The sequence below is a fragment of the Camelus ferus genome, chromosome 32, assembly GCF_009834535.1.
Source record: "Camelus ferus isolate YT-003-E chromosome 32, BCGSAC_Cfer_1.0, whole genome shotgun sequence".
In the NCBI taxonomy this organism is placed as follows: Eukaryota; Metazoa; Chordata; class Mammalia; order Artiodactyla; family Camelidae; genus Camelus; species Camelus ferus.
Genome location: NC_045727.1, coordinates 13089836 through 13103402, shown reverse-complemented (window position 1 = coordinate 13103402; position 13567 = coordinate 13089836). Strand labels below are relative to the sequence as shown.

General features: G+C 53.2%; 1 protein-coding gene across 1 annotated transcript; it reads right to left on the bottom strand.

Moving 5' to 3' along the window:
- Positions 1 to 2: 2 nt before the first annotated feature.
- PLA2G3 (phospholipase A2 group III) lies at positions 3 to 5480 on the bottom strand. Its single transcript, XM_006184792.3, has 7 exons — positions 4813 to 5480; positions 3696 to 3828; positions 3312 to 3446; positions 2734 to 3017; positions 1998 to 2127; positions 1775 to 1891; positions 3 to 1172 (listed from the first exon to the last, which is right to left on the bottom strand). The coding sequence occupies exons 1-7, from the start codon at positions 5324 to 5326 to the stop codon at positions 959 to 961; spliced, it is 1527 nt and encodes a 508-aa protein (XP_006184854.2). The 5' UTR covers positions 5327 to 5480; the 3' UTR covers positions 3 to 958.
- Positions 5481 to 13567: the final 8087 nt, after the last annotated feature.

Below are 13567 nucleotides of genomic sequence, written 5' to 3'. Positions count from 1 at the left end.
GGCACCAGCTGTACACGTTCCACAAGCCATCTCCTTTAATCTGCACCACAACCCTGAATTGTGGTGTTTTCAGTACAGTTCTTAGCCCCATTTCACAGGTGAGTAAACAGGCCTCCAAGAGATTCTGGTAGCCTTTGTAAATCAGACACCTAAGCCCAGTTTGCCTGTGTGTTGGAGGGAGGGGCCATTAACGAGGTGCTAAGTGCTGTCCAGGTACTGGTTCATTTAATCCTCAACAACCCTATGAGGTAGGTCCTGTTTACACTCCCCTTTTTCAGAGGAGGAAACTAAGGCTCAGAGCAGGAGAAGGAGGTCTCTTGCTCAAAGGCACAGGGGAGATCTGAAGTTAGGTTTCGGGCAGAAAGAATGGGCCAGGGTTGGGCCAGGAAGGGCATAGCAGCTGTTAAGAGAAAGGGTCCCCTGGGGAGGAGGGGAGTTGGGAAGCCCCTCTCTAGCCCTGCCCCCCATTCTGGATTCAGACACAGGTACTTCTGTGACATCCCTTATTCCCCACTGCTGCCCCCAGCCTCAGAAGGCAGGCACTGAGCCCCCCCTCCCCCGGCAAGTCCTTGAGATATGAATTAATTTCACAACGTGGACATATGTGTACCTCCTCCTGGTACCTGCTGTGGCTGCTGCAATAAGTTATTCCCTCCCCATTCCCATCTGGATGTGAAGTTCCCTGGGAAGGCCCCAGCCCAGGGCAGCAGAATGAGCCTCCTGAATACCATATCCAAGCACAGAGAGGTTGCATCACCAGCCCAAGATCACCCAGCAGAGCAGGAAATGTGGTCCAGCATTTGGACCTTGGTCCCCTACCCTCTCCATACAGCTTCCTGACTGTTCACAAGAGTCCACGCCATGCTTCAGTCTAACACATGGAGAGGTCGAGACCTCCAGGGCCTGGCAAACCCAGAGGTGAGGTCCAGTCTGGGACCCAGGAGAGCTGGAACTGAGGTCACTGGTTCTGGGATTTGAGCTGCCCCTCAGATCCTCCGGCTGCCTGGGTCAGCTGCAGGCACCGGTCATGGAATGACACAGGGGCCCTTGGGTGCTCTGAAGGCCATGCCTGCCCGTTGTCTGTGCCTGTACCCTGGAGCTGAACCCGCCTCTGCTGAAGTCGCTGCAAGTGCCGAGTTGACACCTTGATGGCCCTAAGGTCCCTGGAACAGCTGTGGGGAAAGAAAAGTGGGGCAGGAGGTCACGACTGCCGAGAATCCCACGCTACTCTGCATACAGGGTGACCAGGACCCAGAGAGGAGCAGGGCAGGGTGGGTTATCCCTCCAATGAGGCAGAATAAACCTAAGCTGGCATCCAGAAGCCCAGGTTCTGCAGAAACCCAGGCCAGTCTGGGCCTTGATTTCCCAACCTGTGAAACAGGAGAAGTAACAAGGGAGTGGCTTTGAGAATTAGAATGGAAATGAGATTGTGGATTAGGAGCAAGAGTTAATGCAAGTGTTTTACTCTGTGTCCTGCAGGCCTTGGCCTGTGCATATCACATCTGCTATTTCCTTGGCTTCTACCCCCATTTTACGGGTAAGGATGCAGAGATGTGGAGAGGTGATTCAACTTGCAAGGTCACACAGGATGTAAGTGACAGAGTCGAGATGCCACCTACATGCGCCAACTGCAGAGCTGAACCCAGGGCTGACAGTGGAGCTCAGAGGTCCCCTGATCCCCTCCCCCACCCCCTCGGCCTGAGGTTCACGAAGGGAGTCTAGGCACCTCTCCTCAGGGGAATCCCCCATCCCTCCTGGCTCTGCTGTCACTTACCCTTTGCCCTCAGCACAGTCGGGTGGCAGGACCAGCTTGAAACAAGTCATGCCCAGCAGCTCCCAAAGCACACTGGCACCTGCAGGTGGGCTGTGGAGACTCAGGAAGCGTGCCAGGCTGAGGACAGAAGCAGACTCAGGCTGGGGCAGGGCCTCGCCAGCCAGGTGTCCCTTCCCAGTGCCTGGCAGAAGGCAGCCCACCCCCGGGTCCAAGCCGTCCTCACCGGCATGTGCAGTTGCAGTGGAAGAGGGGTTCATGGGCACTATTGAACAGCTGGAATTTGGTCTCCTGGGGCCCGATCTGATGCTCACACTGGTCCAAACAGCGGAAGCCACGGCAGGCCTGGCGGGCACCTGGGGACAGGTGTGGTGGTGAGGGGAGCCCCATCACCCAGTGAGGCCCCACCGATGCCCCTGCCATTCAGCACATATGCTCAGTCTCACACGTGGTGTCCCTCCATCTCATGCCCTTTGTGCCCTCAGAGTGCCTCACGTATGGGACACATACACACACACAGCAGCAGCATCACCACGGGGGAAGCCCAGAGTGGTCAGAAAAGAAGGCAGAGGCTATGAGAGAGGAAGAGTCAGGGAGAGCGCTCCCGGTGGCAGGAACAGCATGTGCAAAGGCCCAGAGGTGGGAGAGAGAAAGCTGCTTTAGAAGAATCAAATGAAGTTGGTGAAACTGGAGATTTGACTGGGAAGTAGGGTCTGTAGGACCAGCACCCGAGGACCTCTGGGTGTTGGGACATTGCAATGGGGGCTCAGTGAGGAGAGCCATGGCCAAGTTTGGAGCTTAAGAAAATCCCTCTGGCTGCATCGTGATTCGGTGGGAGAGGTTGGGAGACCCTGGAAGGAGTTCAGAGCAGGAAAGGAAACAACACAGAGTCCTCTGGCCCTGCACAAAGGCAGGGACAACTCCTCATATCAGGAACCCCCAAGGTTAGGTTCTGAGCTCACCCTGAGGTTTTAGGCCCTGCCATGTTTCCTGGAGGCCTGTATGTGTGACCTTCAGCTGGGCCATAGGTGCCATATCAGGCCCATGCGAGGTCACAGGGGCCTGAAGGGCTGTGGTGTTGGCTTTGCTGGGGTGCTTGGACTCTTCCCGCTGCATCCGCCGAGGCTTGCTGGGGGCTGGGTTCTGGGTGCTGGGGGTCAAGGGGGTGGTAGAGGAGCTCCAGGAGGCATTGTAGATGGTACTGGGCTGGAGGCGAGCGAGAGGTACAGAGCCATACGTTCTACACCTGGGAGGTGGAACATGGTGGCAATTGGCAACCCAGAATCCTCCCTCCCAGAAGTCCCGGGGCTCATCTCTATGGAGGCTGGGGCTCTGCCAGTCCCATCTCTCATCCCACATCCTACTAGGTCATGCAGGGCACCCAGGGAGGATCTGCATCCCCCTGCCCTGAGGAGAGGACAGGGAGGATGATGCACATTCCCTGGAGGACAGACATATGTTCAGGCCTCCCTCCATCCCAGGCTTGGAGCCCCAGGTCCCCCTCTGGCTGGGAAGGGGCTCAAAAGGCGCAGCCACATACCCGCCCCACCAGTACCACGCCACACAGGCCTCCTGCTCCTCCAGCACGAAGCAAGGGATCGCCAGCACGTTGAAGAAGGCCATGCCCACGATGTCGGAGATGGAGTCCTGCTGGTTCTGCAGGCACTGCTGGAATCTGCCCCAGAGCAGGCACTCAGGTCCCTGGACCACAGAGGGCTAGCTGGCTCCTCTCCCAAGCCACCTGGTCACTACCAGCCAGGTGACTTGGGGTCCAAGAGTCCCCTCTCCTCTCAGGCCTCAGCTTTCCCACTGCACAGTAGGGTCTGGCTGGCTGGTCCTTTAGCATTCTCTGGAATCCCAATCTCTGCACCCAGGAACTGGGTAACCCCATCTTGGGCCCCAGCCCTCCCTGCCCACCACCGACCTGGCATCACAGTCACAGTGGGAGACAGTGTGGAATCGGTAGTTTCGGATGCCATAGTTGTACTGGAAGGGCGAGACGTTCTGTGGGCAGTGGTCATGTTCCCGGCAGCAGAGATCTGGGCCCTGGAAGACCCCTGCAGGGAGTGGAGTGGGCACCAGCTCAGGAGGGTCCTGGGCACCACACACCAGCCGTGCTCACCTGGTGTCGGGAGCAGAGACCTGGTTCTCGCCCCAGCCCTGACACAGATGCTGTGGTTGGCCTCAGGCCTCCCTCTGTGGGATTCTCACAGTTTCAAAGCTTGAAAGGAACACCCAGGCTCAGCCTCTACTGGGCGACTCCAAGTGCCAGACAACCCACCCGGGAGCCCTTGCCTACAGAAAGATCTTCCTGAGTTCTCGGGCTCACACCCCCCAAAAAACTCCAAAGTTATGAATGTGTGTGGAATGGAATGGCAGACAGCAGGGAGTAACCTCACTGGCACGATGAGGCGTTGTCAGGATGCCAACCTGCTCCAGCTCAGGTGCCAAGTCCCCCCACCCAGTGCTCCATGCATACGCACAGACAGCCGCACCGAGGATGCAAAAAAGCCATCCGTGTTTTTCAACCGCTAAATAATAACACCCTTTACTGAGCATCTCCTAAATGCCTAGCACTTCCCACACCCAAGTGCACCACAGCCCTGGGAGGGAGGTGTTGCTTTAATTGTACAGTTCAGAGTGGGGAAGTGGCTTGTTCAGTTTGGATGTGCGGAGCTGTAATTTGAACCTAGGCCTTTGGGTCTTTGCGTCCACTCCACTGGGCACCCTGTGCCCGTAACACCTCCTCTCGAGTAATGGCTCTTTGGCTCAGCTGACCCTGGACCCACCTCAGCCTGCCCCTCCCTGGGATGGTGATTAATGAGGACTCCCAGGTTTGAGTAGGACATTTCCCATCTAAAATCTCATTTTGGCATCTTATGATGAGATTTATGGTCATCCCCACTTTTCAGACAAGGAAACTGAGGTTCAGAGTGGTTAAGTCACTTCCTCAGGACACACAGCCTGGGAGAGCGGGTGCCAGGGCTAAAGTCTGCACGTCCTCCCCAGCCAGCACCCCAGTCCACACCCCCATGGCTCACCCAGTTCCGATGAGTTCCCGGCGGAGTCCCCGACTCCACACCACAGTGTGCCAGGCATGGTCCAGCCCCTCTTCACCCGCTGGTGCCCTATGCCAGATGTGCCACTCTGCCCTGCTGCTCGCTTCTCTCTGGCCCCTGCTGGACTCTTGGCAGACCCTCGGCAGGCCTCCCACTGACTCTGAAGGCTGGCCAGGGCTCTCTGCAGCTCAGGTCCAGGGGTGTGGATGAAGGAGCCCCGAGTGATCTCATCAGCACAAAGGGCACTGAAGGCTGCAGTGAGCTCTGGCTCATCCTCCTGGCTGCACACCTGCAGCTTCCCGTGCCCATCCCAGCGGGCATGGAACAGGGCCAGGCCCTGCGCATTCTTACCCAGGAAGCTAAGGGACCCCAAGGGGCTGCCGGAGATGGGGTTGGCCAAGTGGCAGGAGGTGCTGTCCCAGTGGAGGGCAGGGAGGCTCCCCAGAGCCACCCCCAGGAAGCTCAGCACCTCCAACAGCATCACCAGAACCCCCATTCCACCCTGGCCTAGCCCAATCAGACAAAGCCCCCGTGAAGCCTACCCACAGGGCAGCAGCTCAGCAGCTGAGTGGAAACGGCGCCCAGCCGAGCCAGTGCAGCAGGGCCAATGAATGGAGGTTTGGGAGGAGAAGGAAGGAGGCTGGAGTATGGGGTGATCTGGGGCTTGTAACTGAATCCACCGGCTGGGCAGCCTGCTGATTGGCCAAGGAGTGCACTTGCCGGGGCCCACGCCCCCACTCGGCCTGCCTTTCTCCACGCCTTCCAGTCACCTGCCGCCAGCCCTGCCTGGATGGGGACGCAGGAACCAAAGCCCTGGGCCCTGGGGGCGAGGGCCAGGAGGGGGATCTGCATCTCTTTGAGGAGGGAAGAGGGGGGTTCAGAGGGTCCGAAGAGGCTCCCAGAATTGGTCCTTATCCCCCCACCCAAGAGGTGGCCACCACACCCACCTCCGTGAAGTTGGCAGAGGGCCATGAGTCTCAGCCAAAGCTGGGTAAAGAGATGAGGGCAGGGCTGGGACTCTGTGGCCACCCTGCCCCCCAAGAGCTCTGAGGGTTCTGGGAAAGGGGGCGTCCATCCCCTGGCCACCTAGGTTGCTTCCCCTGCCCAATCTTGGTTCTCAGAAAGGCAATCAGCATGTTCAGGGGGCAATGCCGCAGGGCTTCCCACTTCCTGGGACTCCGAGTAAGGGCCTGGCACAGCAGCTGCCTTCCTGGTCTTATAGATGGTGAAGACACAGTCAGTGCAGGCTTGGGAGCAACAGAGGACAGTGCTGATGCTCTGGGCTTGAAGGGCCTGTGGTCCCCAGAGGAACAAAGGTGGCCCAGGGGGCTGGGTCTGCAGCCTCCTCCATCCTCGGACTGTAGCCACTATGGCGGGGGTTTGGGGGGAGACACAGCAGGCATCATGTGTCCCTCAAGAGATACAGTGTGTGGCTCTCTCCATCAGGGAGGAGCTACACCCAGCAGATGTTCCTGTGTCTCAAAGCTGATGTATTATTCAACTTCTAGCCATCCAGCAAGGTCGGGTACTTAGAACCCAAGTGCAGATCAAGAAACTGAGCACCAGTGAGGGTGAGGGAACCTCAGGTGACAGTTGGGCTCCAGCTGGGGAGGGCTTTGAGGCTGGGAGTGCAGCTCTTGGGGGGCTTTTATGAGAGGTCAGGGCTGGCTGGAATAGTATCTCGTCTGTCTGTCGTGCCCATCAACCTACTGCTCCCCCAGCATCCTCCCAATCTCCATCTGAGTCTCCTCCAGGAAGATAAGCCCCACTGAGGCAGAGCCAAGCGCAGAGCTGGGGAAGGGGAGCTCCCTGTGCAGGGTGAAGAAGACCCGTCTCTGTGGCTTCAGCACCGGCCTGGGCCTGTGGCTCCAAAGGTCACGGCTTGGGACAATGAAGAGAAGGGAGAGAGGGGGAGGGTAGCCCAGGAGCCAAACTCCTTCTCTCCAGAGGCTGGGAAGGAGGGTGTTGGGTAGAGTGAGTGGTGGCCGGAAGGGGAGGGCCACCTGGGCTTCCCAAAGGCAGAGAATGAACAAAGGTGGGTCCCTCTGGGAAGAATTCTGATGTTTGGAAACCATCATGCTGGTAACTTTCTCCAGCTGTAGGAACTGCCACCCACCTCTGCCCTCCTTTTCCATGTGACAGAGCCCTTCCCTGTGGGTGACAACCTGGGGAGGCTGGGAGGTACCATGGCAGGAACCTAACTTTCAAGGTCAGACAGACCTAGCTTAGGTCCTGGCACTGTGTGACCTCAGGCTTAGAAGTCTTAACTTCTCTGAGCCCCAGTCTCCTCATCTACATCATGGGCATAATCACAGCAGTCACTTTGCAAGATATTGGCATCCGTAACACTGTCCCTGAAGGCTCAGGACACCCCTGGGCTGGACTCAGTGTCCCCAGGAGAAAGCACGTCCCAAAGGTTTTGGGGCCACAGCATCTGAGACAGCTAGTCCTGGTTAGGCCACCACCTGGCTATGTGACTGCAGGTTTGTTCCTGTCTCTTTGGGCCTCAGTTTCCTCCTCTGTACAGTGGAGCTGACCTTTGATGTCTCTTCCTGTCTGGGCCCCAAATGGAGGCAGGCCGGGGCCTGCCTAGGCCTCGAGGGAGGGTGTCACTTGGTTTTCCCTTCAGATTAAGCGGCAGCCACGTCAGTCAGCCTACAGGAGCCCTGCCTCCCACCCAGGCACCCCTCAGCTGCCTGGGAGCGGAGGCTACTAGGAGCCAAACCAACAGGACAGGACGGGACCAGTTGGCCCTTCAGACAGAGGGGGCCCGAGGCTTTCCTCTGGGTCCCCACCCCAGCTGGGTGCACAGTGGGGAGCATGGGGTGGTGGTCGGGAGAGAAGGTCTTCCCTCCTCCCGCCCTTTCTACTGTTTATCCCTGCAGGTCTCTGTCCGTCCCCAGAACTTTGTCTCCTTCAGGCTCCTCTCTCATTCCTCGCAGTCTTAGTCTCTTTCCCTCTCTGACTCTGATTCTGATAATTTCTTTCTGTCTCCCCCATGCCTCCGTCTCTCCACCTTTCTCTGTCTGCAAGATGCCCCATCTCATTCCCTCCCTCCATTTCTTTCTGCCTTTCTCTTTCTCTCCTCTGTTCCTCTTTACAGTTTTTCCCTGAGGCCCTTCCTTTACTGTCTCTCTCTCTCATTCATTTCCTCTTCCTCTATCTCGTGTTTTACTCTGTTCTTTGTTCCTTTGTGTGTGTACACACGTGCACACATGTGTCTCTCCCTCTCCTAATTCTTTTCTCTTCCTCCCTTCCTGTCTCTCTCCTCCTCCACACCCTGACCCAGGACCCAGTGAACCCTGCCTTTTCCTGTTCACATTTTCCCAGCCATGACCTCATCTGACACTCACAACCCCTGTCCCTCCCTGGGGATACAGGCAGGGCAAGGCTTATCATACCATTGTGGAGATGGATGGAGTGAGACCCCCGAAGAGAGGTGACTTGCTGGGCGTCGCAGCAGGTCAGGGGAGAAGCCAGGTTAGGTGCCTCCTGGCCTGTGGGGAGGGCCACCCCTGGCCCTGGGAGAGTCTCAGCTCCCCGAGAACCTCCCCATATCAGGGCCTTCCTCCCCACTGCCTGAGGGATGACGTCTCTCCGCCCCTTGGAGCTGGCCCTCCTGCCCCCCGCCACCTGCCACCCGAGGGCTCCCTGCAGCTCTCTGTGCCAGGAGAATGGTGCAGGCAGTGCCTAGCTCCAGAGCATTCTGTGTTTGTTCAAAAACAAATGGTTACTGAGAGTCTACTATGTGACAGGCACAGGGCAAGGCCCTGGACAGAGAAAGGAGGGGAAGGGGGACAGAGGATGCTCAAGTCAGCAGATGGAGAGGGAAGGCATCCCCTGGGGGTAAGGGGTCTGGCAGCCCAGAGGAACTCGGGCCTGGCTGTCAGTTGGGTCCCCTAGGAAGCTGCCATCCTGAAGAAGTTAGAAGTGCAAGGGATTTATTGGAGGAAATACCTGTGAATGATAAAGGGAGAAGAAGCAGGACTGGGCAGGGAAAGCCTCCAGGCTGCTGCGGGTCTGACATCTAGGGGAGAGAGGAGACGGAGAGCAGGTTCTGGAGAAGAAGAGCCTCACACCGCAGTGCTGCTCTGAGAACGTCTCAGCCAGTCAGCAGGGAGCTCTGGGGCTAAGACTGCCCATCGAAGAGCCCCAGTTGGGCAGAAATGGCCAGACCCTAGCGCCCTGGCTGTGCCCAGTCATTGGTTGGAAGTTGCCCAGGAAGACAGTAGCCTCCCCTCCAAAGCTGCTGCAGATTCTGGAGGGCTGCTCTTTGCCTCCCTGGCTCTCGTTTTCTCTCTCAGAATAAGAATTTTCCAAACAGCAGCAGCAGCAGGACTGATCTTTCTAAAACACAAGCCTGGCCAGGTTTGTCCCCTGATCCTCTCTGGCCTTTAAAGCCTGTCATGACCTGCAGGATCTGGGCCCAGCTGACCTCACCAGATCCCCACTTCTCTGCTCCAGCCACGCAGAGCAAATTCATTTCTTCAATCACCAGGCTGTTCCCTTTACCTAAAGTATTTTCCTCTTCACCTGGGCTTGTTCCTATAAGTGTTGGTTGAGTCACCTCCTCCAGGAAGCCCTCCTCCCCAACACCCAGGACGGGCGAATGTACTTTAGGTCCCCACTGAGGATTGATTGACATCTCAAAGATGTATGTCACTGAAAGAGGTCAAGTGGCAGTCCATTCAGGCCAGGGGGGTTTAGGGGGCAGGTACTGTGGGAGTCATGGGCTCAGGGTTCAGTCTGACCCAATATTCTGTACCACTCTGCTGCCAATGGGCAGTGTAAACATCAGCCAATGATTCCACACTTCGAGTCCCTATTTTACAGGTAAATAAATCATTTTCTGTCTACACCAGTGCTGAACAATAAACTCTAATGCAAGCCATAAATGCAACTTAAAAATTTCTAGCCACAGTTTAAAAAATGAAAGAAACGGGTGAAATTAATTTTAACGATATATTTATGTAATCCATGTGCAAAGCATTATTTCAGCATATGATCAAGATTTTAAAATTATTAATGAACTATTTTACATTCTTTTTTCATACTAAGTCCTTGAAATCGGTGTGTATTTTATATTCACTGCACATCTCACATTTCAAGCGCTCAGTAGCCACATGAGGATAGAGACAACTGTATTGAACAGCGCTCTGTATCTTGACCTGTGTGGTGTTTACACAGGTGAGTTCATAGGTAAAAATTCATGTAACTGAAGACTTCAGACTTTTTTGTTTATGCAAATTGTATCTAGTCTTCAGGAAGAAAAAAATTTGCAGGTTTCTGATCTGATCCTGGGTGGACAAAGGATGGGGCGATTTCCTGAGGTGGAAGGGGCTAGAGGTGAACAGATGGGGTGCAACGTGGGGGAAAATTGAGAGTCTAAGGAGCTTGGTCCCTTTAGGTCTTCGTTGCCTCCAATCCCTGGGAGTTTCCAGTCACACCACCAGGAGCTGTGCAGACCTCGGCTGCCTCCTAGTGGCCAGGTAGGAGGTGGCAGGAAACAGTTGACCTTGGTGCCTGGGCCTTCTCCTCACACATGAGAGGGGGTCACCGTGTCACTCAAACTTCTCTCCTGGACCTCACAGTCCTGGCCTCCGCCAGTTCTCACTGTCGTGGCCATGAGCATCCCCTCTCTCTAGGATTGCTCGATTAGCAAGAAAATAAGTCATCAATTTAAACTTGAATTTTAGATAAACAACAATTAATTTTTAGTATAAATATGTCCCATTCATTGTTCATGTAAAATTCAGATTTAATTGAGTGTCCTGTATTTTATTTGGCAACCTGACTTCTAGCTCATCCTCCAGGACTTGGAAGCACAAAATTCAGTGCTACTTCTTTGCTGTGTGACGTTAGTCACATTCCTTCACCTCTCTGAGCTTCAGATTCCTCCTCTGTAAAATGGCCGATAATTCTTTCCTCGATGAACTATTTTTTTGAGGGGGAGTAATTAGCTTTGTTTATTTACGTATTTATTTTATTCCTTAATCACACTTTTCTTCCCCCTAATCACTTGCCCTTTCCCACTATACAAGCTTCCTGGCGCCCCAAACCCCTTGACTCAGGTCCCCGCTCCCTCCGAGGCTCTGCAATGCCTCCCACTTGTCTTATGCTCCTAATCTCCACCCCGCCCTTCTGCTCTCTGGAGAAGATCTGATTGCCTCTGCATGAACTCCCACCACCCCTTGCCCCTGCCTTCTCCTTATTGCCAGCCCCATCCCTCCCTCTGTCCCTTCACAGACTCTGGCCCAGGGTGGCAAGGCAGCATTTTAACAGGAGTAGGTTTTGTAGGTGAATTCCAAATGCATCTGATTCTTACCTGCTGTGTGGCCTTGGGTATGTTGCTTAACTTCTCTGAGCCTCTAGCACCTCATACGCAATAATACTTGCTTCAGAATTTGGGGGTGAGGATTAAACTGCGTAAAGCCCTTAGCACAGCACAGTGTGTGGTATATTACTAAACATTCAATAAATAGCTGCCATTATTAGTATTAGTGTTAATATTAGTATTAGAGGAGTAAGGGGAGAGAAAGTGAGGGAGCAGGAGGAAGGTTAGGGCTATTAAAATAAGAACCCCTGGGGATGTTCAAAGCAAGCAGAAGAAGAATTCAGAACATTTCTATTTATTTTATTTTCCCACACTAGAATGAATTTTTTTTTAATTTAGCACAACTTGTTGTAGGCATCAAATACTATTAAATCCACACTGAGTCCTAACAGTATAACTGCAGTATAACCCACAGGGCTTCTGGGGTCTGTAAGTATCTTAGTGTGCTAAGCAGAGAAGATATTACTTGTTATGTTTTTGAAGCTGAAGTGCGTCCAAGTATGGTAGTTCCAATTCTGTTATTTCTTGGGAACGTTTTTAATAGCAGGAACATGAAGAAATAAACATTGCTGGTTCCTGAACATTTAAAGTTTTAGGAATGCGGTTATTGCTTTCCAGACGAGACCATGAGAATGACCTCATTCCTGACAAAGGAAAAGTTGAACTCTCGCCTTCAGTTGGCCTCCTGAACCCAAGAAAAGAACAAAGGAGAATATAATCAGCAAGTTTGTCTTAACTGAAGCTGATGGCTTCAATATCTTTTCGTAATAACGGTGCTCTGTGACTTTCCAAAGGAGGTAGTAGCTCAAGCAGGAATTTTTTAAAGTACACCCAGAGCTCACTCAGTGCTAAGCCTGTTCCATATCCTCATGTCCACCTTCTGGAATAAATCTTTCCATTTCAACAGATGAGGAAACAGGCTTCTGGAGGTCAAACTGCTGTCTAAAGTCAATGTAGGCAGTGAGCACAGGCACTTTCAATGCCTTCCAATCAAAGACCACGAGGAACACACACGTGGTTGAACAAGTTGACTTGTTACAGTGAAGGGTGGGATGTGAACTATGGGGAATGAGGGGACATCTCATTCGTCTTAGAAAGGACATTTAGGATTCGGCTTGTGTGAGGTAATTTGGGGGAAGGTTTAAGGAGTCAGGGTTTTCATCTGGATTGGATGCTGTTGATGATGATCGAGTCTGTTGATAAATCTTATCCAGGAGGAAGGAAGCCTAGACTGAGATGAAAGCTGTAACTGGTGAAGCAGGAGCGATCTAGGGATCACATAGATGTGAGCCAGGGTAGGGAAATGCTTGGTCATCTTTGTGGTTTGGACAATGCTCTTGTTTTGTCTGGTTCAGACGTGATTACCGGGAGGTCTTGTTAATGTCCTGATCCATCAGTCACAGAGTGGTCTTGTCTGAGGTTGATGTTCTGTGACATTTTTATGCTCAACAGAAGGGCACCAAGGCCTCCCTGTGAGGGTCAGGTCAGCTCCTGGATATCAGGGGCTGCTTTTCTATTTCTTAGAGCCTGGACTCAAATCTAGGTTTGTGAGACTAGAAACTCCTCTGTGTCACTCCCTGTCCACGGGAACCTGAGGAGAAGGCTGGCAGACGAGGGATTTCATGTATGAGTTCATTTCATCTACTACCTTCACCCCTTACTCAGACCCAACCCCTAAGACAGTCCCTGGGATCATTGTAGGCACTTAATAGATGCTTGTTGAATTAGTGAAACAATGAAGATGGGTGTTAAGATCTCCAGAGAAATAACCCCTGGGTGTAAATTGCAGCTCCACCACCTATCAGCATGCGATCTGAAAACTTTTTATTAAATGATAAAATTACGTAAACTTTCAAAAGTTTTACTCTACCCATTTCTAAAATGGAGATCATCAACAAAACCATTCATAAGGCTGCTGTGAGGAACAAAAGAAACAGTGTGTGGAGTGTGCTTGGGTAAGGTCAGTACTGCTGGCTATTAGTAGTATCAAACTAAGTAGCCCATTAGTTTTGTGATTCCATGGCAAGAAAGCAAAGATGGGGTCTTGTTTCTCACTGCATCACCAGGGCCTAGTGCATAAATAAATGTTTGATAGGTAAATAAGTAAATTGGCTAGGACCCAGATATTCCCCTCATTTTGGGGGTAAATTTTAATTTGTATATCATTTCTGTCGACTGAAATAAAAATGCATGATATGAGAGCTGTGAGTTTCAGTTTTATTTGGGAACTTACTAAGGACTATAGCCCTGGGGGACACAGGCTGTTAGAGAATTCTGAGGAACTGCTCAAAGAGGTGGGCAGAGGGGAGGCAGGTATACATGCGATTTTGGAGAAGGGGTATGTGCAATCAAGCACACATCTCAGTAGAAGGTTGCTGCTTGTCACAAGGAACATGTATCTCA